General features: G+C 39.4%; 1 protein-coding gene across 1 annotated transcript in view; it reads right to left on the reverse strand.

The window, feature by feature from the left end:
- The window catches only part of ALDH1A2 (aldehyde dehydrogenase 1 family member A2), a 104,537-nt gene that overhangs the window by 31,025 nt on the left and 47,326 nt on the right, over nucleotides 1-26,186 (reverse strand). Inside the window, exons 5-8 of the mRNA XM_029239704.1 lie at nucleotides 25,333-25,462; nucleotides 10,393-10,454; nucleotides 8,265-8,393; nucleotides 8,025-8,138 (exon numbers count right to left, since the gene is read on the reverse strand). Of these exons, the coding sequence (XP_029095537.1) occupies nucleotides 8,025-8,138; nucleotides 8,265-8,393; nucleotides 10,393-10,454; nucleotides 25,333-25,462 (435 nt within the window). The remainder of the gene's footprint in view (nucleotides 1-8,024; nucleotides 8,139-8,264; nucleotides 8,394-10,392; nucleotides 10,455-25,332; nucleotides 25,463-26,186) is intronic.

Consider the following 26,186-nt stretch of genomic DNA (forward strand, 5'->3'; position numbering starts at 1 on the left):
AATGTTGATCCCACCTGGGGAGCCTCTAATTTTATGTTTATCAATAGGCTGAACCGGGGCCTTTCCCTTCTGGTAAAAAGGACCAGGATGGAATGGGAAACTATGTCCACTTCAGATTTAGGTAATCTGGTAAACCAGCTCTCTCGCACTCTAGAGCAGTCACCTAAAAGGAAGACCAACAAAATTCTTAATCTTCAACTCCAGCAAATGAAGGTCCCTAAATGAAATCAAAACCCTCCTAAGTTTCTGCTATCTTTGCAAAACAGCCGGGACACTGGAAAAGAGATTGTTATAAATTCGAGCACTTCCGGCACCTTGAGGCCTCTAACCAGTTTTTCCATTGCTCTCCCAGTCCTCAAGGAAGTGGCTCTGAGGAACTCCAGGGGACCTTCCCAATCCTCCCTCTTAACCATCGTAGGGAAATGTTTCTCCAGATTGGGGCTGAATCTCCTCCAGTCCTAACTGACACCAAAGCCAACACACCCGGTGCTCAACTCTGCTACTATAAAGCAGCCCCTGCCTCGGAGTACTGAACAGTTCAAATATCAGGGATCTCTACTGAACCACAAGAGGTTCCTGTCTTTGAACCTATACCCTTTTGTTTAGACCCTTTGAGAAATACATACTCTTTTCTCCTTAGTTCCTCCACCCCTATCCATTTTTAGCTAAGACTTCTTAGGGAAGTATCATGCCAGAATTTCTTTCTCCCAAAACAGGAGAAAAATTCATTACTGCCACTGCCCGTTTGGTGAAAGCCACCAAGAAAACTATTATGGGATCCCCTTTAACCATTTTTGTACCTCATGCAGTAAAAGCTCACCTGAATTCTCATCATATTCAACAATTCTCAGTCAGCTGCCTCACCTCCTCTGAAGTCTTTTTGTTAACTGCTCCTCACATCACTCTTTTACAGAGTGACGGTAACCCTGCTACTCTTCTCCCCTCTGTCACTGATGAAGTCCCTCATGACTGCTTAACGCTGATAGATCACCTCGCGACTCCTTGAGATGATCTGCAGGAAAATGCTTTGGGTAACACTGACTTCTCATGGTTCACTGATGGTTTCTATTTAAAAAGTGACAATGACAAATATTGTGCTGGACATGCTATTACAACTCCTTTTAATGTTGTTGAAGCAGCATCTTTACTTATGGCTACTTTGGCGTAACAGGCTGAATTATGTGCTCTTACACAGGCTTGTACTTCAGCCAAGGACAAAAGTGCCACTGATAGTAGATGTGCTTTCAGAGTAGTTCATACTTTTGGAATGTTGTGGAAGCAGTATGGCTTCCTTACTTGTAGTGGAAATAAAATTTAAAATGGCCCTTATATTCAGGAATTGCTAGATGCAATACTTTCATCTGCTGCTTTAGCTATTATTAAGATTCTAAAGTTGACTTTCTGGAAGCTAAAAGAAATCACCTTGTTGACATTTCCACAAGGAATGCTGTCCTTAAAGGAACCAACAACAGCCAAACCTCTGGCATGGTCCAAAGAGATATTTCCCCAAATTATAACTTAGAAAAACTGGTTAGAGAAGCCGAACACAATTGGCCTCAGAGAAGGAAAAACAAGACTGGAAGTTCAACAATTCTTGGTTTGACAAAAAGAGAAAGCTCTGGTTTGGACCAAATAACAACTCAGTCCTAGCAGTGATTCTAGAATTCCCAATCCTAACCACTGTACATACATTAAACCATTGGTCTACTGACATAATGATAGCATTCATGAATCAAGATTGGTGAAGAAACATTAAGAAGACTGCAAGAAGTTCCTACCTCACTTATCCCACGCGTCTGAAATATAACCCAGAGAAGCCTGTTTGCACTGCTCCCGGACATTTCAAACTGCCTAATAACCATTTGAGGTCTGGAAAAAGCATTTCATACAACTTCCTCTGTCTCATGAATATAAATATGTTTTAGTCCTGGTCTGCCTGTTTTCACACTAGGCTGAAGGCATCTCTTGCAGACAGGCTACTGCCTCTTCTGTGGCTGAAGTCCCTTTGAAAAAGATTATCCCTACCTGGGTAACTCCTCTTGAACTTCATAGTGATCAAGGAACTCATCTTACTAGTCAGTACTTTGACAACTGTGCACTGTTTGGCCAGTTTTACAACGCTTTCACCATGTGTACCACTGTTAACCCTCTAGTTTAGTCAAATGCACTAATGATATTATTAAGACTCAAACGGCAAATTTGTAGAGTCCCTAAAAACACCTTGGCCAAAAGCATTGCCATAGGTCCTTCTAAATTTTAGATCCATCCCTTTTGGAACTCATAAACTCTCATACTTTGAAACAGTCATAGAATACCCAATGAACTTGGCTCCTGCCCCTTCTGACTCACTGATAAGAGAGATACTGCAATATTGCAAAGGCCTAATTGCTTCTATTAAAAATAACCATGTTTTGTTAGAGCAATCTTTTTTACAGTGTGCTCTTGGGAGACAAAGACGTTCAGCATCACACCTTACACCCTGGAGATTTTATCTAATTGGAAAAGACCTCCAGAAAGACTTTCTCCAACCTTGCTGGAAAGATCCCCTACCTGGTACTGCTAACCAACCCCCGTGCCACTGAACTCCAGGGAATAGACTTGTGGATTCACGTGATACACTAAAAGAAAGCACCAAACCCTGACTGGACCTGCACATCATCTGGGGGCCTGAAAGTAAAAATTTTCTAGAATTGAAGCAGACAACACCTGATGAGATAGCTTTCTCAAGATAACCTGGACCAGTCCTGTTGGAAGCTTGCCTGCCAGACCTTTAATGATGACATAACACTTCAGAAGATCTCCTAGGTCTACAATCTTGATAACACATGGATTTTACACAAAAAGTGCCCGAGAGTTCTCCCTCCTATCCTTCCTTGTTACTAGAATGTGACCTCAATAGGTTTTCAATCCGTGTACTTTCCCTCTGACATGGGAAACTACACCCAAGGTCCTTCCGGGCATTGAGAGACAAAAAGCTGCGGAAACCAGAAAACTGGACTCTTGATCAGCAATGCTCTCAGAGAAAGCTCTTGATCAAAAGGGGGAAGTGTAAAAATTAATAAACAGAAACCTCAATTAAGATAGAGTTGGGAGACCAGAAAGGGGAGCTCTAACACCTATGACAAGAGTAGAGCCTAACAGGAAAAAGAAAGACTTCCTCTTCTTGCCTGGCAAGAGCTCATCCAATTAGAGGAGACTGTCACAACCTCAGCCAATGAAAAGCCACTATACTTCAAACTGTCAATTTCTCCAATGGACTCTGTTTACTATAGCCCTCGAATTTCCCTTTCCCTTCTTTAAGAGTCCTCTCCTTGCTGTGGAAGGACTTGCATGTGGTTTGCCATGGTTGCAGACCCCAAACTGCAATTCTTTGCTGATTCTGAATAAACCCATTTTGGCTGTAGGAATAACTGGCAGTCTATTTGTCAAAAACTGTCACTGGACTTGCCCTCTCATGGTAAACTAGAAAGGTACAAGAAATTGCTTTCTTTACATGAGATATCAGGCAGTATGGGACTGTGATTCTAGAGATAAAAGAAACAAACAAGGGAAGACCTTTCTGCCAAAAGACTTTCTAGATTGCAGCATGGGATGGGGAGACCAAAGTAGAACACGGTGGTCTCACTGAATTGATGAAATAGATCAGAGTTTAGAGAGAATAGGGTGGTTAAAATGTGAGGGGCTTAGTACCAGAGGGAGACAATGCAGTCAAGAAACCTTATGGGGGGGGGGTCCCACCAAGTCTTTGGCTGAAGGCTAAACTGGGTATACATATGGTGAAACTCCACAAGACTGGATAAAGAACAAAGACCAGGTAATTTGTATGCTGAATAATCCCCAGAGCTCATACAGAGTTGGGGACATTTGAGTTCTGACTAGCCAGAATGGAAAGACCTAGCTGAACACTGAGAATATTCAGTAGAAACTCCAGAAGGATCCCAACTTAGTAATCTTAATAAAGTTTAGTATCTTAGTAAAAGATAAGCTAGTACTTAACAAAGCTTAAAATTAAGTGTCAAAAGGGTCAAGCTGTACTGCAAGCGACTTAACCACTTTACAGAAGAAAGTCCAGCACTCTTTAAAGAAAGAAAACAAAATCCACATGTTCAATAAGGTAATGGTCACAATGTTCAGCATCCTTTCAAAAATTAACAGACATGAAAAAAGCATCTATATTTGAAAAATAACTGCCAAAGTTTTCCGAATTTGATGAAAATATAAACTCACAGATCCAAGAATTTCCAATGAACCTCAAATGGGAAGAAAAACAAAGAAAACTACACAGAAGCACATCATAATCAAATTGTTGAAGATCAGTAAAAAGAAAACATTTTTAAAGCCCCCAGAGAAAAAAAGTTATATACAGTAAAACAAAGATAAGAATGACTGCTAACTTCTTATCAGAAACAGAGCAAGTCATAATAAAACAGAATGACATCTTTCAAGTGTTGAAAGTAAAATAAAATAAAATAAAAACTGTTGAATCCGAATTTTATATTCAGGAAAAAGTCATAAAAAATGAAAACAAAATAAAGACATTTTCAGACAAACAGAAGCTGAGAGAATTTTTCACTAACGAACCGGCACTGTAAGAAATGTTAAAGAAAGATCTTTATATAGAAGGAAAATGATATCAGAAAGAAACATGGACCAAAAAAAAACAAAAAACAACAAAAAAAGAAGAGGGTCAGAAAAGGCAAGTATGTGAGTAAATGTAAAATAATTTTGTTTTCTCATTTAAAAAATTTTTTGAAAAGATAGTTGAATTTTTAAAACAAAAAGTGTAGCAATGTACTATGGGCTATATAACATACATCAGTAGTGAATTATAGAACAACAGTAGCATGAAGGATGGGATGAGAAATAGAAGAATTCTGTTGTACCGTTATTACATTATATATGAAGTAACATAATACTTTTAAATAATAGACTGTGATTAAGATGCATGTTGCAATTACTAAAGCAAGCACTTTAAAAAGAGGCTTAGCTGGGGCACCCCTGGTGGCGCAGCGGTTGGGAATCCACCTGCCAATGCAGGGGACACAGGTTCGAGCCCTGGTCCGGGGAGATCCCACGTGCCGCGGAGCAACTAAGCCTGTGAGCCACAACTACTGAGCCTGCACTCTAGAGCCCATGAGCCACAACTACTAAGCCCATGCACCACAACTACTGAGGCTGTGCTCTGGAGCCCGTGAGCCACAACTACTGAGCCCACGTGCCACAACTACTGAGGCCCACACGCCTAGAGCCCGTGTTCCGCAACAAGAGAAGCCCTGCAATGAGAAGCCTGCGCACCGCAACAGAGTGGCACCTGCTCACCGCAACTAGAGAAAAGCCTGCACACAGCAACGAAGACACAACACAGCCAAAAATAAAAATAAATAAATTTATATAAAAAAAGAGGCTTAGCTAATAATCCAAAATAAAAGATAAAATGGAGTACTAAATTCATCCAAAGTAAGGCAAAAAAAGAGGAGAAAAAGAACAAAAAGCAAATGGGACAAGTAGAAAATAAAATCAAAATGGGAGATTCAAACCCAATCATATCAAAAATTCATTAAATACTGAACAACAACCCCCTCACCAAAAAAAAATCAGGCACAGGAGAGTACATATTGTATCAGTCCATTTGTATGAACTAATAGAATAAGAAAAATTAATAAAAAGGGTCAGTGGTTGCCTGGGGCCAAAAGTATGACAAATCTTTTTAGGGTATGGAAATATTCTATATCTTAATTTGGGTGATGGTTACCTGACTGTGTACATTTGGTACTTAAATGGGTGCATTTTACTGTGTGTAAATTATACTTCAATAAAGTCTCTCTAAAAGTTTAAAGAACTTTTTAAATGGCAAAACAGAGATTTAAACCCAGGCAACTTGGAAACAAGCATTTATGTTCTTAATGATTCACTATGTCACTTCTTGTCTGGCCTGAAAGATTAAGTCATCATTTCAATACAACTTTCCAATACACAGTACTGTGACTTAAAAAAAAAAGTGCTCAGTTTTTAAACTGAAATATCCTTGGAACAAAAAGTTAAATCCCCAGAAATTAATTTATCAAGAAAAGCCTAACACGTAAATGATGATATCAGTGATGAACATTATAGGACAAATAAATGAAGAGATTTATATTATGTTCCTAGATGAGTAGCCAATCTTCTAGAGAGAGCACTTATCCCTCAATTTAATATAGACAGGTAATATGACACCAATCAAAATTCCAATAAGAGTTTTGTAGAGGGAGGTAAGATACTTGGAAAACTGATTTGATATTTTATCTGAAAGAATGGGAAAGAATAGCCAAAGGGTTATGAAAAACCAAATAAGAGGGCATCTTGCCTACCATATTACAACACATCTTTTAAAACCTAATAATTAAAGCAACCTGGTACTAGTGAAAATACTGAGGACTGATGATACAGAGATGGCAACATAGGTTGTTCCAGACTTTGCTTCCCTTCACGAGAAGCATAACTATTAAAAATAACAAGACATCACTGAGAGAATCCTAGAACACAAGGTTAAGCCTGAAGCACTCCCCTGCACCATAGAGACCCAGACAGACTCCACTAGAAGGGTTATGAAAAGCGGCCTACACTGTGACCGCATTGCCCCTCCCCCAGGCCATTGCAGCACCATGTGGAGAGATCTCTCTTGGCCCTCTGGTTCCTCCAGTGGGAAAAGAGAAGCCAGAATTGTGAGTTAATTTGTGGGAGCTACTACTCTGATCTCGTACCACAGGGATTGCAGGGGACTCTGCGGAGCTCAAGCACTGGGAACGTGACTGTGACAGTGAAGGGGGTAGGGGCTTGCAGCACACAAATCTTGGCAGACTGAATTCCTACCTGCGGTGACCAAGCAGTAATCCCAACCAGTGACTTTGCTCATCTGCAGAACCAAACTGGGGGCACACTCTGATCAGGGAACACAGAGGGTTGCAGATCTGCCTGATTCAGCTACTCAAATAAGGACTTTTGCTAGCCCTAGAGCCCAGTTTGCCCTGCCCAGACAAGGAGCTGAATCACAGCACCACCCACCATAGAGTGTCTTCCGGCCCCATATGACCAGAAGGGCTGATAACTCGTGAAAGCTGTGTGGCTCGGTAGTGCTTGAGCCAAGAGGCAGGCAAGCAGAGCTGACTGCCCCCAGAGCAAAGCCAGCGCAGGACATGGAGTGCTGGCCTGTAGCCTTGTTCAGCTTATACATTACCTATGGCTACTTCGTGCTCCAGGGGCAGAGTTAAGTAGTTGCAGCAGAGACCATATTGCCGGCAAAGTCTACAGTACTTGCCATCTGGCCTTTTACAGAAAAAGTTTGCTGACCTCTACTCTATACCACCCCTTATGGCTCATGGCCATAGTAAGCTGCAAACTGCATCTACAGGATTTGGTGATATAATAAGACCAGAGATTAATTTAGATCTCCAGTTCTTTTTATTTTTTTTTTTAAGATTTTTTTGATGTGGACCATTTTTAAAGTCTTTATTGAATTTGTTACAATTCTGCTTCTATTTTATGTCCGCGAGGCATGTGGGATCTCAGCTCCCCAACCAGGGATCAAACCCGCACCCCCCTGCATTGGAAGGTGAAGTCTTAACCACTGGACCGCCAGGGAAGTCCCTAGATCTCCAGTTCTTATCTTATGATCTTGATTTAAGAAAGTGTTCAGAATCCCAGCTTCTGGGACACTTTTGTGGGACAGTTTGTTAGTTTGTTTTTGCCTCTGATATGTGTTCCTTTTATTTCAAAATATGATAGGGTTTTGTTTGTTTTTCTGGGACTGGTCTCACACAAATGGCATACAAAAAAACCTCAGAGATCTGTGGCATCAAAGAGTCAATGTACACCTTTACTCTGACATTCATCAGTGTTCTAGCTATGATACCAATGCTGCTCCTTGAGACCTTGGGTATTCACTGCTCTTTAGGTGTTCAGCCTATGGGTAATATTTTCAATTTTCTCTTAAACCCTCTACTCATTTGCAGAACTGTTCTTCAAGCTATGGTTTCTCAGGCACCTACCTCAGTAGACCCTGTGAACGCAATCTTGTCTATGCCAACGTGAGAAGCTATTGCTGCCCCGGCCGTTGGCCCGTATCCTGGCAAAATATTGATGACTCCCGGTGGAAAGCCAGCCTAACAAAACAGAATTGGAGGAAACGTGGCTTGTGAAAGCTGATGAAGCACGTTAAATCGGATATGCTCCAGTAGGCCCCAACTGTAAGGAGAGTGGGAGCCACTCCTGAAGTCAGTTTCTCTTACCTCCTTGATGAGGGCTCCCATGTAGAGCGCGCTGAGTGGTGTTTGTTCTGCTGGTTTAATAACTACTGTATTGCCACAGCACAGAGCTGGAGCAATTTTCCAGGCAAACATCAGCAGGGGGAAGTTCCACTGAAAGGCAAAAACTCAAGGTTGATAGATGAACAATATTCCTCCATTACTTTGTTTTCAAGCTGTGACTTCTCAGATGTCTCAGACTAGCCCTCAACATAAATCTTCTCCCACCAGAGTATAGATGTTTGGATTTTTTAATTACTTCATTAAGAACAGAATAGGATTAACCGTGAAAATCTCTCCTGTTCTCTCTGGTCAGCAAATTACTATTTCCAGCTACCCACAAAAAGAAATCTCATGGTAAAAAGGGAGTCTTTGTTTCTTCTTTGTTTTGTTTTGGTTTTTCATTGGTGTTACTTTATATGTTTTTAAAATTAGCCTTTGGTTCCAGTAAGTTCTTGTGTATGAAAACTTTTTCTTGCATTTGTGATTTTTACACCAGGATTTCAGACTGGTATGAAAGCTCTTCAGTGTGGAAGAACTAGAAGTCAGTGTATATTTCCAGGCAGCACCTTTTTCTTTACCTACATGTATTGTCACAAAACAAATGATTACAAAAAATAAAGTGCATCTACTGATGAGTATGCAAAAGTTTTAGTTTGTCTCTTTGACACCGCAAAAAAAAGCTAATGGAGACTAAAAAATATATGTGAGTATCTGAGTCTGCAGCCTAAAATGGTTTAAACTGATTTTAAAAGGATATTAAGCTTGTATTGTTATAAGTGCAGGCATGAGCCTCAGTACTATCAGGTGTCGTTGATAATTTCATTAAGAAAGAAAACAAAAATCCTGGTCCCCTGGCTTCAGCCCCTGACCACAATGTGTTTCTGCCTGAAGCATCTCAGCTGCCATCCTTGAAAGATTCTCACTGGCCCTGGCAAGCTTGCAAAAATATACAAGTGTCTTGCCTTCACCAAACACCCAATTTCTTTTCCCCTTAGTTGTTTATAAACTTGGGAGTACACAGTGATGTTTTAATTCCATCTACAGTATATAAATCTTGGAGTGCAGTAATTGAGCCGAGCTGGCTGACAAGCGGCTCTTGTCCTGTTAGTGAAAGCTGCAGCTCCAAGAGTCTGGGGAAGGGCAGGAAAAGCAGGTTTGAGTTCCTGCAATTAAGGTGACAGACCTCAACCCTGCTCTGAGCTGAGTAGGATTTCCCTGGGTGGTTTAGGAGCAGAAGAAGTTAAACCAAATCTCTCATCTTCCCTTTTCATTCTCTAATAATTCTCACCGTAACCTAGAGCTTATGGACCACTAAAATAATATATTAATACTTCTCAAAAATCTTTGGTTTCCAAAGCCAAAGATTATCTTGAATTGTTCTCCTATATTTTGAGAAGAGAAAACTTCTTGTCTATACTGTAAGAATTTAAATTGAGCCTCCCCTGAAACCCTTGCCAGAACGATTAGCTAGAATCTTCTGTTGGCAGATTCGATGATGTTTTGTATAGTGCCAAGGCTGTGTATGAGACAGAGAGAAAAAAAAATGTTTAATGTTCCAATCCAAACACTAAGCACTACATATATTTCCCTGTACAAGATACACAACAGCCCGGCATGGTTTCAATTATGACTGTGACGTTAATTGTACTGCTGTGTCTTCTGTAGAGTCTTCTATCTAGATTCTTATGAAAAGAAACAGTGGGAAAGAATGGGATTAAAAGACCATATAAAACAATATGCCTGGAAAAATGGTGAGTCACAGTTCTAAAAAATAAACAAGCAAATAAAACAAAGTATTAATTTTCCATAAGCAGAATGGACATCCATAACCAAGGGCAGGTTATTAATACACTAGACTTTGCTTTGCTTATTTTAATCATGAGAATTCCATGACTTGAGAACTCAACTCCTGGTAACAAAGCTGAAACCCTATTAACCTGTTCAAATAAGCATTTGCAGGGAGGCTGTTAAAGATATGTCAACAACATGAACTCAGTTTTTTTTTCCCCCAGTAATGGAAAACACACATTGCTGAGGTCCATGTTTTATGTATCTTTAAGAGAACTGGTTCAAATCAAAATAAATACGAGGCGTGAGGAGATACACTCACTGGGATGATCTGTCCACACACTCCAACAGGTTCGTGTCTTGTAAAGGTAAAATAGTCTCCATCTGAAAGAAACGAGCACCGTCACTACCACTGAGTTCAGACTAGAAGAAAAACTGCAGAGGGAGAACTTGGGTGGCAGCAAAAAGCAGAAATAAAGTTGAGAAAACTTTTTTTTCCATGGTTCCTACTCAACTATGTATGAAAGCTGGTAGAAGAGCTGTCACTTGGCAAAGGGTTTCTCCAGATATGGTCCCCAGACACCCAAACAGAGTACTGGTAAGAGGCCCTCAAAGGCAAAATAAAAGACAAGTTTATGACACTAGATGCAGTCCTGGGGGTGAAGGGTGGGGCAGGGACAGGGGCAGGCGGGCCAGGGAACTGGAAAATATTAAATATTATATTAAATATTAAAATGATATTTATATATAGAACAGTTGAGTTAAAAACTGAGATACCTCAAAATTTTAAATAGTTTTCTGAAAGTACTAAAAAAAAGAAACTAAGTAAAATGCTATTGGATAAATTTAAAATGCTAGGCAACTGGAAAAGGTGAGGTGTAAAAGTAGGATCTATTTCATAACTCAATCCTGGTGTCCAAATGCACTTCCAGGCACTGGGGGAACCCAGGCACGTCTAGGCCTATTTCAAGAAGGCAAAAGTTCACTTCAAAGAAGATTACATCAATAACCCAAAGCCTCCACCCTCAAACCAGCCATGGAAATGAGGACAATTTAATAAGCAATGGGAAATTGGAATAAATACCCAGGAAATCCAAACCAAATTCTTCTTTAGGAAAGTACCATTATGTTTATCTGAATTATTTTAAGTGGCTAATTAAGCCACTTAAACAAGCCAAAGAATGGCTTGTTTTTCTTAGCATAAAGCTTTTCATTTCTGATATTGGGTCTTTGTTTTTCCCTCAGTTGCCAACCCTTTGGCTGCTTCACTGATACTTGTTTTCTCTCTCAAAAGCCATTCACTAGGGAAAGTGAAGACCCTCAGTTAATACTCAGGAAGAGCATTACTATTAGGGATGGGAATGAAAGTGGGGACAGGAGGAGATGCTAATTCTTCCTAGAATTAACAGCTATCTGTTGCTGGTACATCTTTTCAAAGAACTTTTTCTTCCCACATACATTAGCATCATTTTATCCCCTCTCTTTGTTTAAAAAAAAATACAAATGGGGTCATATTATTCAGTCTTCTATACTTTGGTTTTTCCCACTTTTTTCATATAAATCTAACACATTTTTTAAGCTGCTGAATGTTATTCCACTGGCTCAATAAATAATGGTACCACCGTAAACTGTTCTGAAGGACGACAGAGGTTGCTTTCAGTTCAAGCTATTATAAATAATGCTGTAACACTATCATTTTATATCTCTCTGTGTATCTGTGAAATTTCATGGTCAGAGTGTACATGCATTTCACATTTTGATCAATATTGCCAAATCACTCTTCAGAAAAATTACACAATTCATAATTCCAAAACAACATGTTTTTTTCCCTACCCTTTAACACTGGGGTTTTTCAAACATTTTAATTTTGGTCAACCTGATAGGTAAGAAAATGACAACCTGTTTTGATGATATATGGATTGAATATTTTTTCATGTTTAATGGTCATTTAAAATTTTTTTCTTCAGGTTTATATCCTTTCTCATTTTTCTACTAGGTTATTCTTTTTTAACCATTTAGAGAACTCTGTGTATATTAAGAAAATTAGACCTCTGTCATGTGTATATGCAAAGTTTTACCCTAGTCTGCCACTTGTCTCTAATTTTGTTTCATGTATATTACTTTAAATGGAAGAATTTAGGAAGTAGGTAAGCTCAGCAACTGTAGGAAGGAAATTATTTTAGAATGTATCTCCACTACAACAAAAAAAAATAGCCAAAATGTGGAAACTGTCCACAGGATGACAATAAGAAGTCTGAGTAATATTTTAAAAATCAAGTTTAACTATCTCAGCTTTGTATGCAGACAATTCAAGAACTTTCATAGGTATCTTTGTTTACAATAGTGCAAGTTACCACCCTTCTTCAATTTATAAATCTCTGAAAAAGCTTTTTCCTATTAATAAGTTTTAATGTTTCACATTTTTTTCCCAGAAGATATAAATGCAATATTAGGCTCCTCTTCCTGGGAAGGTTTTTCACAGGGAGCAAAAACACTCATCAATAGGCTAGAGAGTTTCACATGCACAGAAATCCTTCTCAAGTAAACTCTGTAATCTGGCTAAGGTGATGGATTCGGGTATTAATCAAAGACCATAGAAAGAGAGTATAATGTCAAGATGGAGTACAAATGACCTGAGAAAAAAATGGGAATATGAACTGAAGAACCACACAGGTGTTTATTTTAGCAGCACTAGAATGGTTCAGAGAGAATTCACAGGGCACTTGCACAAGCACAGCATTGTAATTCATGAAGCGTTTCCCCCCTCTACATTCTAAATGCTGAAGAATTTAGTTGTATTACTTTTATAATTTTGAAAGTTACTGAAGAAATGAAAGAGAAGAAAAAATATAGGAAAATCTTAAAAAGCTGACCTCATAAGGAATTGAACTCGACTCCATAATTGATCCCAAGAGAAACTTGAGTTATGGGGAATGAAAACTTTCTTGGATAAACTGTTCACAGATTTGACAATGGCTGGCACAGTGAAAGAAATCGAAGAATCTTCCATCTAAGTTCCTCTAAGCAGTAGATAAATAAAGGGTATTTTGGTGCTTGAGCTCTTCCCAAAACACTGCTGAGTGAAAGAGATAAAGAAAGGGTCCCAGACCTTGTACTCAGTCCGTATCCTCATCTGGTTAGTGGAAGAGGATTCTGAACACCCCTAGTCTGAACAGGGTGCCCAGAACACACGAGAACTATACCTCCTACGTGCACCCTTGGCCAGGGCTGGAGGCACCTCAGAGGTCCCACACAGCTACTATGACCCTGCTCTGGATCTCACCAAGCTTCTAGGCTAAGGTTACCCAAAGGCCAATCACTCAAGAGCCACCTTCTTAATTTTTGCCATGTTCAAGTATCACTTACCCTATTACTTATAATTTCTTAAATTAACTCGTCTTTTAAAAGCTATTTGTCAGCTATTTGTTAGCCTCACCTTAGGGAAAATCTATGAAATAACAGATGTCATGAGCTAGCAATATTTTCTTCTAATATTCTTCAAACCTAATAATTAAAATAAAACATGCTTACTACATTACTGTAAAGAATCATCTTTAATTTTTATTTTTTATTGAAGTATAGTTGATTTATGTTTCAGGTATACAGCAAAGTGATTCAGTTATAAATATATATATATTCTTTTTGAGATTCTTTCCCATTATAGGTTATTACAAGATATTGAATATAGTTCCCTGTGCTATACAGTAGATCCTTGTCTATTTTATATATAGTAGTCTGTATCTGTTAATCCCAAATTCCAAATTTATCCCTCCCCCACCTTTCCCCTTTGCTATGTTTTCTATGTCTGTGAGTCTATTTCTGTTTTGTAAATAAGTTCATTTGTATCATTTTTTTAAGATTCTACATATAAGTGATATCATATGATATTTGCCTTTCTCTGTCTGATTTACTTCACTTAGTACGATAATCTCTAGGCCCATCCACATTGGTGCAAATGGCATTCTTTCTTTCTTTATATGGCTGAGTAATATTCCATTGTGTATATACACACACGTGTGTGTGTGTGTGTGTATATATATATATATATATATATATATATATATCACATCTTCTTTATCCATTCATCTGTCGATGGACATTTAGGTTGCTTCCACGTCTTGGCTATTGTGAATAGTGCTGCTATGAACACTGGGTGCATGATTCTTTCTGAGTTAGAGTTTCCTCCGGACCTATGCCCAGGAGTAGGATTGCTGGATCATATGGTAGCTCTATTTTTAGTTTTTTGAGGAACCTCCATACTGTTCTCCATAGTGGCTGCACCAATTTACATTCCCACCAACAGTTGTAGGAGGGTTCCCTTTTCTCCACACCCTCTCCAGCATTTATTGTTTGTAGACTTTTTGATGATGGTCATTCTGACCGGGGTGAGGTGATACCTCATTGCGGTTCCGATTTGCATTTCTATAGAATCATCTTGCAGGCTACTGGTGCCACATGGTATGCCATATTGTGCTTCTCAAATTTAAATGTGTACACAAAGCACCTAGAGTTCTTGTTAAAACGCAGATTATGAATCTGTAAATCTAGGGTGGGGCCTAAGAGTCGGCATTTCTATAAACTCCCAGATTATGCCAATGCTCCTGATCCACAGACCACATTCCAAGTAGTGAGGTTCAGAGGAACCAAGCAGGTAAAGGGTAGTCCATGTGTATTGTGATGACCTACAGCTGCTGACTTCATTTCTATTTACTTTTTGCCTCTCTGATAACTAATTTGCCCGAAAGGAGTTTGAAGTGTAGGAGAATCTAAACAATGTTTTCAACACTTTTAAAATAGGAAGATAAGAACAAAAACATATATACTTCTACAGAACCTTACAAAATATTTTTACATTCTTGCCTCATTTCATGGTCAAAACAACACTATGGAAAATTAGGGCAAGTACTATTATTAGAAATTTACAATTAGAGAAAATATGGCACAGAGAGGTTAAGTCTAAAGTGATATCACTGGTTAAGTTGTGGCTCCTGCACTTGAATCTGCATCATCAGACTTCAAATTCACTTCCCTTAGAAACATATTAAAGGCTCTTTTGTGAAAAAGGTATTGGATTTAGGTGGCTATCACAAACCATAGAATCAGAGTGTAACGTCAAGGAGTGCAAATGGCGGGAAAAAGACAACCCTTTTACGAAGGGTGAAGATGATTCTTTGAGGATGCGGTGTGTGGACAGAGAACTCACATAGACTCTTGTATCTAAAGTTATAAAGGGAACGCTACAGAGCAACAGCCCTCTCCTCAGGTGGGGGAGCCGAAGGCTGAGCACCTCTCTGCATCTGGGGTGAGTCGACTCCAAGAGGGTGCGGACTGTTACTTCTCCCTCTCTTCTACACCTAAGATGATGTACAACGAGTACTGCTCTCTGCCTAGAAGAAAAATTGCAGCCCATTTTTTCCCATCTTTTACATTAATAATGCTCTCTAAATATGGCAAGATGATTAAAAAGATTGTTCCCTTCATTTCTCTACCTTTGTGCTATAAAATCAGCCTGACATAGAAAAAATCTCCATCCAAACTCTGATACTCCATTTTAGGTTATGATGATCTTAGGTCTTCTTACGAAATATGAGGCATTACAGAGAGAGTTCAGACTCAGCAAGAAAGGACTGCCTGTGATGAAAATACTAAATAAATGTTCTGAATATCACATTCTGAGACAAGTTAGCATATATAACTATGGTAGAGAAAACTAAAGAAGTGATGACACACCAAAACAGAGATACTAACTCACATTTAGAACTTTTTATCTCTCAGCCTCTTTTCCATTTCACTCAAGTAAAATATACTGTTCTTAAAAGTTTATTTTAAGACACACCCAGAGACAACTTCTCTTACGTGTTTTCATACCTGAATGTTGTACCCTTTATGAAGAATATAAAAATCTTACAATTAAAAACTCTATTTTACCATGAATTTGGTTGAACTATGGATCAAATTTTACTGAGTATGTATAGATTGAGCCATTTCTAGAACTAAACTAAGAAGAGTCTTTGTCTCTAGAGATGAGTAATAGAAAATCCTCTTCCACATTTGTGAATGTCGAGGCACTATTCTATATTCTTTGATGGGGGCTCATTAAATTACACAAGCAATATAGCAATTACTTAGTTATTTAGAACAATTTAAATATTTGGATTATTCCTTCAGGGTAAACATTACTTCTTAAAGCAGATTTTATAGTTGTTTGAAAAAAAAATTTGACAGAATTATTATTCTCATAAGAATATCTGGCATTGACATCATCTACATATAAACTAGACAGAGTTTGATTAGGTAATACCTATGGTCAATGAAATCAGAAGAATCTGAAATGTGCCAGAAATTGAGAAGAAATTTATCAAATATGGACCCCAAGAAACGGCTCACAGGAATGCATGGATTCTTCAATATACGCAAATCAATCAATGTGATACACCATATTAACAAATTGAAGGATACCACATGATCATCTCAAAAGATGCAGAAAAAGCTTTCAACAAAACTCAACACCCATTTATGATAAAAGCCCTCCAGAAAGTAGGCATAGAGGGAACTTACCTCAACATAATAACGGCCATATATGACAAACCCACAGCCAGCATCAGTCGCAGTGGTGAAACACTGAAATCATTTCCACTAAGATCAGGAACAAGACAAGGTTGCCCACTCTCACCACTCTTATTCAACATAGTTTTGGAAGTTTTAGCCACAGCAATCAGAGAAGAAAAGGAAAGAAAAGGAATCCAAATCGGAAAAGAAGAAGTAAAGCTGTCACTGTTTGCGGATGACATGATACTATACATAGAGAATCCTAAAGATGCTACCAGAAAACTACTAGAGCTAATCAATGAATTGGGTAAAGTAGCAGGATACAAAATTAATGCACAGAAATCTCTTGCATTCCTATACACAATGTTACTGTGCATTCCAGCTAGGCCAAGGAAAGGGGGTGGTTGTAATGGGGGAAAAAATTAAAGACAGGGACCTTTTTTTTTTTCTATTTTAAAAAGTTTTCCCTTTTTGGAGCTATTTACTTAGTCCTCTTCCCATTTTACTTCCTCATATCATTTACTCAGCAATGCAGAAGTATTTTCATAGAACTGATGAAATTTTGCCAAAGTTCTCATCAAAGTTTAGGGTTCACTTACACTGAATTGCCATTTGATTTCTGATGCAAGCTCTCAGGACTTTGTTTGGGCCATCTAAATGTGAAATCTTTCATTTTTTAAATGAATGGCTCCAAGATAAAGGTAAACATTAACTATTAAATGCTACCAAATAGTTCTTCCATTAAGGATAATGTATTGTGATCTATACAGCAAAACTCTGGCCAGCTAAAGTGAACACACTTAGGGCCATTTGTGGGCCTAATGATGGAAAATCTGAAAGAGAAGTTAAGGAAACACTCCTATTTACCATTGCAACAAAAACAATAGAATACCTAGGAATAAACCTACCTAAGGAGACAAAAGACCTGTATGCAGAAAACTATAAGACACTGATGAAAGAAATTAAAAGATGATACAAACAGATGGAGAGATATACCATGTTCTTGGATTGGAAGAATCAACATTGGGAAAATGACTCTACTACCCAAAGCAATCTACAGATTCAATGCAATCCCTATCAAACTACCAATGGCATTTTTCACAGAACTAGAACTAAAAATTTCACAATTTGTATGGAAACACAGAAGACCCCAAATAGCCAAAGCAATCTTGAGAAAGAAAAACGGAGTTGGAGGAATCAGGCTCCCAGACTTCAGACTATACTACAAATCTACAGTAATCAAGAGAGTATGGTACTGGCACAAAAAAAGAAATCTAGATCAATCGAACAGGATAGAAAGTGCAGAGATAAGTCCACGCACTTATAGTCACCTTATCTTTGATTAAGGAGGCAATAATATACAATGGAGAAAAGACAGCCTTTTCAATAAGTGGTGCTGGGAAAACTGGACAGCTACATGTAAAAGAATGAAGTTAGAACACTTCCTAACACCATACACAAAAATAAACTCAAAATGGATTAAAGATCTAAATGTAAGGCCAGACACTATAAAACTCTTAGAGGAAAACATAGGCAGAACACTCTATGACATCAATCAGCAAGATCCTTTTTGACCGACCTCCTAGAGAAATGGAAATAAAAACAAAAATAAACAAATGGGACCTAATGAAACTTCAAAGCTTTTGCACAGCAAAGGAAACCATAATCAAGACGAAAAGACAGGCCTCAGAATGGCAGAAAATATTTGCAAACGAAGCAACTGACAAAGGATTAACCTCCAAAATATACAAGTGGCTCATGCTGCTCAGTATCAAAAAAACAAACAACCCAATCCAAAAATGGGCAGAAGACCTAAATAGACATTTCTCTAAAGAAGATATACAGATTGCCAACAAACACATGAAAGGAGGCTCAACATCACTAATCATTAGAGAAACGCAAATCAAAACTACAGTGAGGTACCACCTCACATCGGTCAGAATGACCATCATCAAAAAGTCTACACAAAACAAACAAACAAAAAAAACCATAAAAAACCAATAGGGGCTTCTCTGATGGCGCGGTGGTTGAGAGTCCGCCTGCAGATGCAGGGGACACAGGTTTGTGCCCCGGTCCAGTAGGACCCCACATGCTGTGGAGCAGCTGGGCCCGTGAGCCATGGCCGCTGAGCCTGCGTGTCCGGAGCCTGTGCTCCACAACAGGAGAGGCCACAACAGTGAGAGGCCCACATACCGCAAAAAACAAATAAACAAACAAACAAAAAAAGTCTACAAACAATAAATGCTGGAGAAGGTGTGGAGAAAAGGGAACACTCTTGCACTGTTGGTGGGAATGTAAATTGATACAGCCACTATGGAGAACAGTATGGAGGTTCCTTAAAAAAACTAAAAATAGAACTACCATATGACCCAGCAATCCCACTACTGGGCATATACCCTGAGAAAACCATAATTCAAAAAGAGTCATGTACTACAATGTTCATTGCAGCTCTATTTACAATAGCCAGGACATGGAAGCAACCTAAGTGTCCATCGACAGATGAATGGATAAAGAAGGTGTGGCACATATATACAATGGAATATTACTCAGCTATAAAAAGAAATGAAATTGAGTTATTTGTAGTGAGGTGGATGGACCTAGAGTCTGTCATACAGAGTGAAGTAACCGTATGCTAACACATATATATGGAATCTAAAAAAAAAAAAAAAATGGTTCTGAAGAACCTGGGGGCAGGACAGGAATAAAGACGCAGATGTAGAGAATGGACTTGAGGACACAGGGAGGGGGAAAAGTAAGCTGGGATGAAGCGAGGGTGTGGCATGGACATATATACACTACCAAATGTAAAATAGATAGCTAGTGGGAAGCACCCGCATGGCACAGGGAGATCAGCCCGGTGCTTTGTGTCCACCTAAAGGGGTGGGATAGGGAGGGTAGGAGGGAGACGCAAGAGGGAGGGGACATGGGGATATATGTATATGTACAGCTGATTCACTTTGTTATACAGCAGAAACTAACACACTGTTGTAGAGCAATTATACGCCAATAAAGATGTTAAAAAAAAAAACAAAGAAGAAATGGCTCCCAACTACAATATGAAGAGTATTTCAAGAATTGCTACAAATCTTATATATCGGGTAACACTAAAAATGAGTTTACTTAACAGCATCAAAATCTGTTACAGAATTCAATGAACGGATGGCCATCATCTAATCTCTAATTTGTATACAGAATTACCTTTCAAGGAGCTAGCAACCCTTTTGGTGACCCCAGTATTAAACAATTAGACCAACTACATTGAACTAGTTCATTTTGTCCTCTAGCAGATTCCTATGTGTTCTGAGACTGAACAGACCTCACTGAACATTTTACAGCTATAAGGATAAACTCTATAAATGCTTATACAGACACTGGAGACGACATTAGCATACAGTGGTGCTAACACTATTTCTCCCAAGAGGCTGCTGGTAGCATCTCAGAAGTTAAACTACATGCTCCTGAGTCAGTTATGAAGATATCTTAGCTCTACTACTGCTCCATTACATCATCTTGGAAAGTTACTTTACTTCTCCAGACCTCAGTTTCTCTGTCTGAAAAATGAGGAGACTGGCCTTAGTGATCCCTGAGTTCTTCTTCAGCCTTAACCTCTCAAAGAGGTTACATGTGAAGCAGGCTTTGCGATCTCCTGTCACCACCAATTCAGGTAACTACCTACCCTGGGTTCTTAGGTGGGCACAGCAAATAGCTCCTCATTCTCATTCTGAGTGAACAGTAAGATCTCACCATATGGGTTACCTGCTGACAACGCTAAATTAGATCGAGCTGTTAAAGGCAAAACCTTAGGATACGAGTCAATTTCCGCACATTTTTAGCCTATTTAGTTCAACAGGTAAAACTGAAAGGAGGTGAAGTAGATAAATAATTACAGATGGCCTGAGTAGCTTTCTAAACTTTTCTATATGCTAATGTATCATAAGGTCATTTTTATGTCAGAATTCAGCTTAAAGCTGGACCACATTTTCTCTGCTTACGTATCACAAAATAAATAAAATCAATACTGTTAAAGAGAAAAATCGTAAGTAATGTAAATCAATTATCCTCTATTTTTCCTTCAGTGAACTAAAAACAATCTTTGTTCCTTCCCCCATCACAAGGAGTTTGTGGCCATGAGAGGTTAAAAATAATACAGGTTAAAAATAATCAAAATGGGGATAAAACTACTTCCCCTGGAGGGCTTCTATGAGATTAGAGATATTGTAATGGGCACAAAGAAGGTGTATAATAAATCATAATAATGATTATTATCATCATAATTAGCAAATGTTATTACAGAAGGGTCAAAGCATAGGATTTATGGTCAGAAAGAATGGCTCCATCGAGTACCATGGCAGGAAATAATAGACAATGTTGTAAAGGGAAGAACGTCAAGACCCTTGTGAATCAAACTAATACTGCATGATTCTGTGATAACATCCAACTGTGGGCCTTGAGGGGGATGTGACAGAAACGGATGGGAGAATCTTTCAATTCAGAGGGAGAAACAGCTGTCCAGTGGATGGCTCAAAAGTGGTCAGGCCATAACCCTTTTCTCCCCCTCCCAAATATTCAAGAGGGAGGCTACCCTTCAGGGGGAGAGGAAAAAGTACATACTTGCTCTCTCCAACTGATTATCCATTATGTAATCAAAATCTCTTTCTAAAACACAATTCTGATCAATGCATTCATTTACTTAAAATAATTCAGTGACTCACCATTACTGTGGAATAAAACTTGCAGCACGGTTTCCCCAGGCCCAGAGCCCCTCTGTCTTCTAAATCTGGCTATACTTTCAGATCCACTAGCACACCGTACTCTCCTCCCTCCATGCTTCACACAGGTTATTATCACTGCTGGTGATGGCCCTATCTCCATCTTCACTTACCTGCCCTTGTACAGGCATCACCTTGTACATCCCACTTCCTTCTCCAGGTAGCCTTAATACTGGGTGAGATGCCTTTTCTATGGAGTACCACTGTACTTTGTACTTCCATATGTGAATAAGCCACTCTGTATTGCACTTGGCTGTCTACCTGTTTGTTTTCTTTACTATACTATGGACATCTTACTTGTTCACCTTTGCAACTCCAGTGCTTAACACAGGTGCTCAAAAAAAAAAAAAATCTGCTGAATGAATGAATGTATGAAGGAATGAGGGGATGCCTGAGAGACCGAGGTTGAAGCCTGGTAGAGCAGGTGAAGGAAGAGCTCTTCCCATTACAAGGCAGAACGCCCAGGCTTCCTAAATGGGAAGGAGTCCAAGAGACAATAGCATAATTCTTCCCACTCTTTCTGGTTCTTATCCTTTAGTGTCAGGGATACTAAGCTGGATGAACTATGGAGTACGATTCAATGTAACAAAGCAGCCTTATATTAAAAAAAACCTTTCAGGTTTATTTTTATGGGTGACCAGGCAGAACTGTGCTTTCCGTCCTTGTATTTCTCCTAGGAGCAATGGTTCAGTATTTACTAACTCAGTGTCCACACCAACTTTATAGAACATAACTACCATGAATAATGAGAATCAACTGGATGTTAATCTAAAAATCGGAAGAGGGTGACTGGCCTCTTCCTCTTCCCGCCCTGCTGTACAGGTCTCCACAAGAGGGTCCACGATGGCTTAGGCAGAAAGAGACTTGGGTTTAAATCTCAGGCCTGCCACTTACTCACATGTGACCTTGTTCAAGACACTAAACCCTCGCCGTCTCATTTTCCCACCTGCAAAATGGGTACAATACCTTTTAAAATCTGACCTGTTTCACAGGATCATACACAGAATCACATAGATCCTGTATGTGAAGGAAACTTTTACATGCTCAAGTGCTTTGCAAACATAAAGTACATTATCCCTTTACATTATAATTTCAAACAAAATTAGGGTGTTTCACAGGGAAATGTATGTAACACAATAAAGACCTCATGGTTAAAGGTTAACAGCTTTCCTATATTCCAGATTTCACTGAAAAAAGCCAAGAACACAGAGACAAAAATCAAGCTGATGTTAAATTATAAAGTTAGAAATGACAACTAAAGTACAAATGGATTGATTGAACAAATTTGAGAATAAATAAGTAAATAATAATGACGCTCCCTTTCCCTGATCCTCCACTATCACCCCTCTGGCTTAGCCAACTAGATTCCCTAAGCACTGAACTAGCCAAAGGGGTTGTGAGATGAATTCTCAGGACATGTCCAAATGTATCTAAAACTGGAACAGAAGGGAAAGCGGCCAAGTTCACGTTTGCCGTCATCCTTCCTTTCAACTGCTTGAGGCACCACAGCAGAAAGGTCTTACATCCCAGACCCCCAGCTTCCTAGGAGCTCTGCTTAATGACCTGAATCCCTGGAGAGTCCCTCGTCCTGGTACCCCTCTAAACGCACTTTAGGAAAAACTGGGGAAACAAAAATTACTTGCCATTTAAGGGAATTCCTCACTTTTTTTCCTTCACAGGCTGGACACCAGTTTATGAGTAAAGGTGGGAGAGACTGCTGTGAAAGACTTTTCTAAGCCCTGTATTTCTAACTCAGAATCCCCAAAGAGCATCAGATGAAAACAGTGAGACTTATAGGCCAACCACCTCCGCCAGATAAAGTTACAGTGAAGTATCAAACATTATCAGGAACTCCAATAAATCTTTATCTAATCAATCAAGGTCTTCTCTCCTAAGGAGGCCAAAGAAAACCAAGATACCGTTAGGTGAAATACCAGGTCAAATGTGTACAGCCTTCTGTTTCACCTTATTTCTAAGATATCTCTAAATCATTTGAAAAGATGTTTAAATACCTGAAACATATTTGTTGTCTTAGTGAAATGGCAGGTGGGGTGGGGTGCAAAACAACCAGGGCCTTTGATCCTGATAATTTCCTTTCTGCACTGAAACAGAAGAGGTCAACCTGAAAAGGCTGGCGCATGTCCTGCTCTTGACAACGGTTTTCGTTCCCAGGCCCTCCCACAGGTATGCTTATGCCAGGCAATGACTCTGCCTCACTTAGGCCATTCCTCGATCCTACAAATGAGGCCAGAGAACAGTGGTCTGCAATATCCCAGAGGCAGGAGTGAAGCAAGATTCTGACATTCCTTAAGAACAGTCTTCTCCATCCTTCTGAGTCTGCTGAACGTGGGAAACTTCTGGATGGCAGGGAAGAGTCCCTATAGCCAGAAATGCATTTTCTAAAGACTAACGTTCCACGTGTCACCATCATTCACGGAGATAATTTTTAAATAGTCCTTTGAAGCCTCATCTCTGTCCCTTCTCCCTTCTCACTGTGACTTCTTCTCTTCTTGCTAAATGAGGCATCGCAATGGCCACATGGTTGGTGCTGGTCTCTGTATCGTCTCCTCACTACGCAAGGCAGAGAACCCGGCAGCATAGGCATCACCTGGCAGCTTGTTAGGAATACAGAATCTCAGGCCCCATCCTAGACCTGCACTTGAAGAAGATTCCAGGTGATACATATGCACATTCAAGTTTGAGAAGCACTGCTCTAAGCCAGCTACAGTATTAGCCAATCATCCCCTTTTCTGGTAAACCAATCCTCCTGAGCCTAGGAAGGCCCGAACTGGGCACTCCAGAGTCCCCAGCATCACATTCCACTCTTCCTAGTGTGTACATGGAAAGCAGGCTGTTTTCCGGAGAACACGGGTAGAGTACCTGGCACGTGACTTAGCAGCACCCAGAAGCCACTCAAAAACATGTATCTTCTTTCTTTATATGTATTCACCACTGCCAATATCGTCCTATGTCTTCCAGTTGGTCCCTTTCCTGCCGTGATATCTCTTCTACTCAGTATCTAAAATGGATCTTCTAGTGAAGTGATTCACCAGGCTCTAATGTCAAAGTTTCAGCTCTACAATTTATTTGCTGGGTGAATCAGGAAAACTAACCTTTCTAGGCCTCAGTTTTCTCCTCTGTCAATGAAGATGTTAATAATAACAGTGCCTTCCCCTTGGGGCTGCTGTGAAAGCATTTCATTTGATCTTAGCTACAGCTAGTATTCATGCTCAGACCGAGACCTTTCCCCCAACGTAGTTTGGATACTTTCCCTCTCCTTTAAAGGGCTACAGCACTGACAGGCCAAGCCACACGACTTAGCACCTAACTGTAACTCTCCTGTAGAGATCTTTGTTTTGTGTTACTGGTTTTGTCTCCAAACCTGGATCTTAAAAAAAAGTGTCAGGATGGTGGTTGTTTTTACAGACTGTGAAAGTAACTTATAGGAAATACAGAAAACATAGAAAAATATGAAAAAGAAATAATAAATAATCCATAATCTCACCATTAAGAAAAAACAACTGTTAACATTTTAGAGGATCTCCTTCCAAACAAGATCTTAGTTTCAGGAGAGCAAGGGCCAAGTCTTAATCTTCTCAGAATCTTCCCTGGCTTCCCCACACCTAGCGCCTCTCCACACTCCCAGCACCTAACCTACCACAGTGCTAAGCACTTTGCAGCTGACAAACACACGCCTGTTCCTTAGCTGAGAGACGTACTGATGTGGCTTGCCCCCACACCTGTGTGTGGACTGTCTGCCTATTGAAATAAGGATACTGTCAGAATTAGTGACATAATCTGTTTAGTTCTTTGTTCGGTTCAAGCTGCTGTAAAAGTGTGCTCAGATCTGTACTCCATGTGACTGCTGTTTGTGTTTGGTGGCAAAAGTGTGTTTCTGGTGAAGCCTCATGTTTCCCTTTTCAACATACTCAGATTACACATACCTACAGGAATGGTCATCCCGTGAATTTTATCAGCCCAGCCTGCGTAATACCGAAGGGTTTTGATGACTCCTTGCAAATCGACGTAAAAAGCTTGCAGGAACGGTTTGCCACCATTTAGGGATTCCATGGTCTGTAGGAAAAGAAATGGAGAGAACTTTCCAGTGATACACTAAGTAACTTCTACAGCAGAAGAAAACAGGAATAGAGAGAATACAAATGAATCTGAACAATGATGCATACCTGGTCAACTCTGATTTCCCAAATGAAAAGATTTTTAGTACCATCTGTTTAGTTTAGTTTCCAGTAAAAACCACAATGAACTTATATGTGTGTGTTCTTGTGCCTGTGTGTTTCCAGTAACCACTATCCCAAAATATAAACACAACTGGTGATAAGGAAGTGTTCTGCTTGTCAAACCAGCTTCTGTTGTATTAATGATCAGAGCTGCGTGGGGATTTTTCGGAGTCTACACCAGTATTCTGAATCCAAAATGAGGGGCAGGGACATGGGCTTTTACGCAGTTGATGAGACTATAAAACGTTCTCCACACTGCCAAGACCCCTGCTGAGAAATGGAATAGCCACGGTGCACAGCCAGCTTATTTACTACCACCAAGTAAACAAGATCTCCTCTAGGGAAGCTCATACTATTAACAACTTGAGGGCTGTTTTTTCATAAATATTTATGTTAATAACCATGATCTATTAAGAGAGAAGTATCTGGTCCATTTAATAAAAATAGAGTTATTAAGCAGTTTTAGATGATAAATGTTATTATTTTAATGACACATTCCTAAATAGGGTAAATCTGTAACATAAAGAATTACAAATGAACACAATGAAATGAGAAGAGTA

Source organism: Monodon monoceros, unplaced genomic scaffold, assembly GCF_005190385.1.
Source record: "Monodon monoceros isolate NGI ecotype Baffin Bay Population unplaced genomic scaffold, NGI_Narwhal_1 Super_Scaffold_21, whole genome shotgun sequence".
NCBI lineage: Eukaryota > Metazoa > Chordata > Mammalia > Artiodactyla > Monodontidae > Monodon > Monodon monoceros.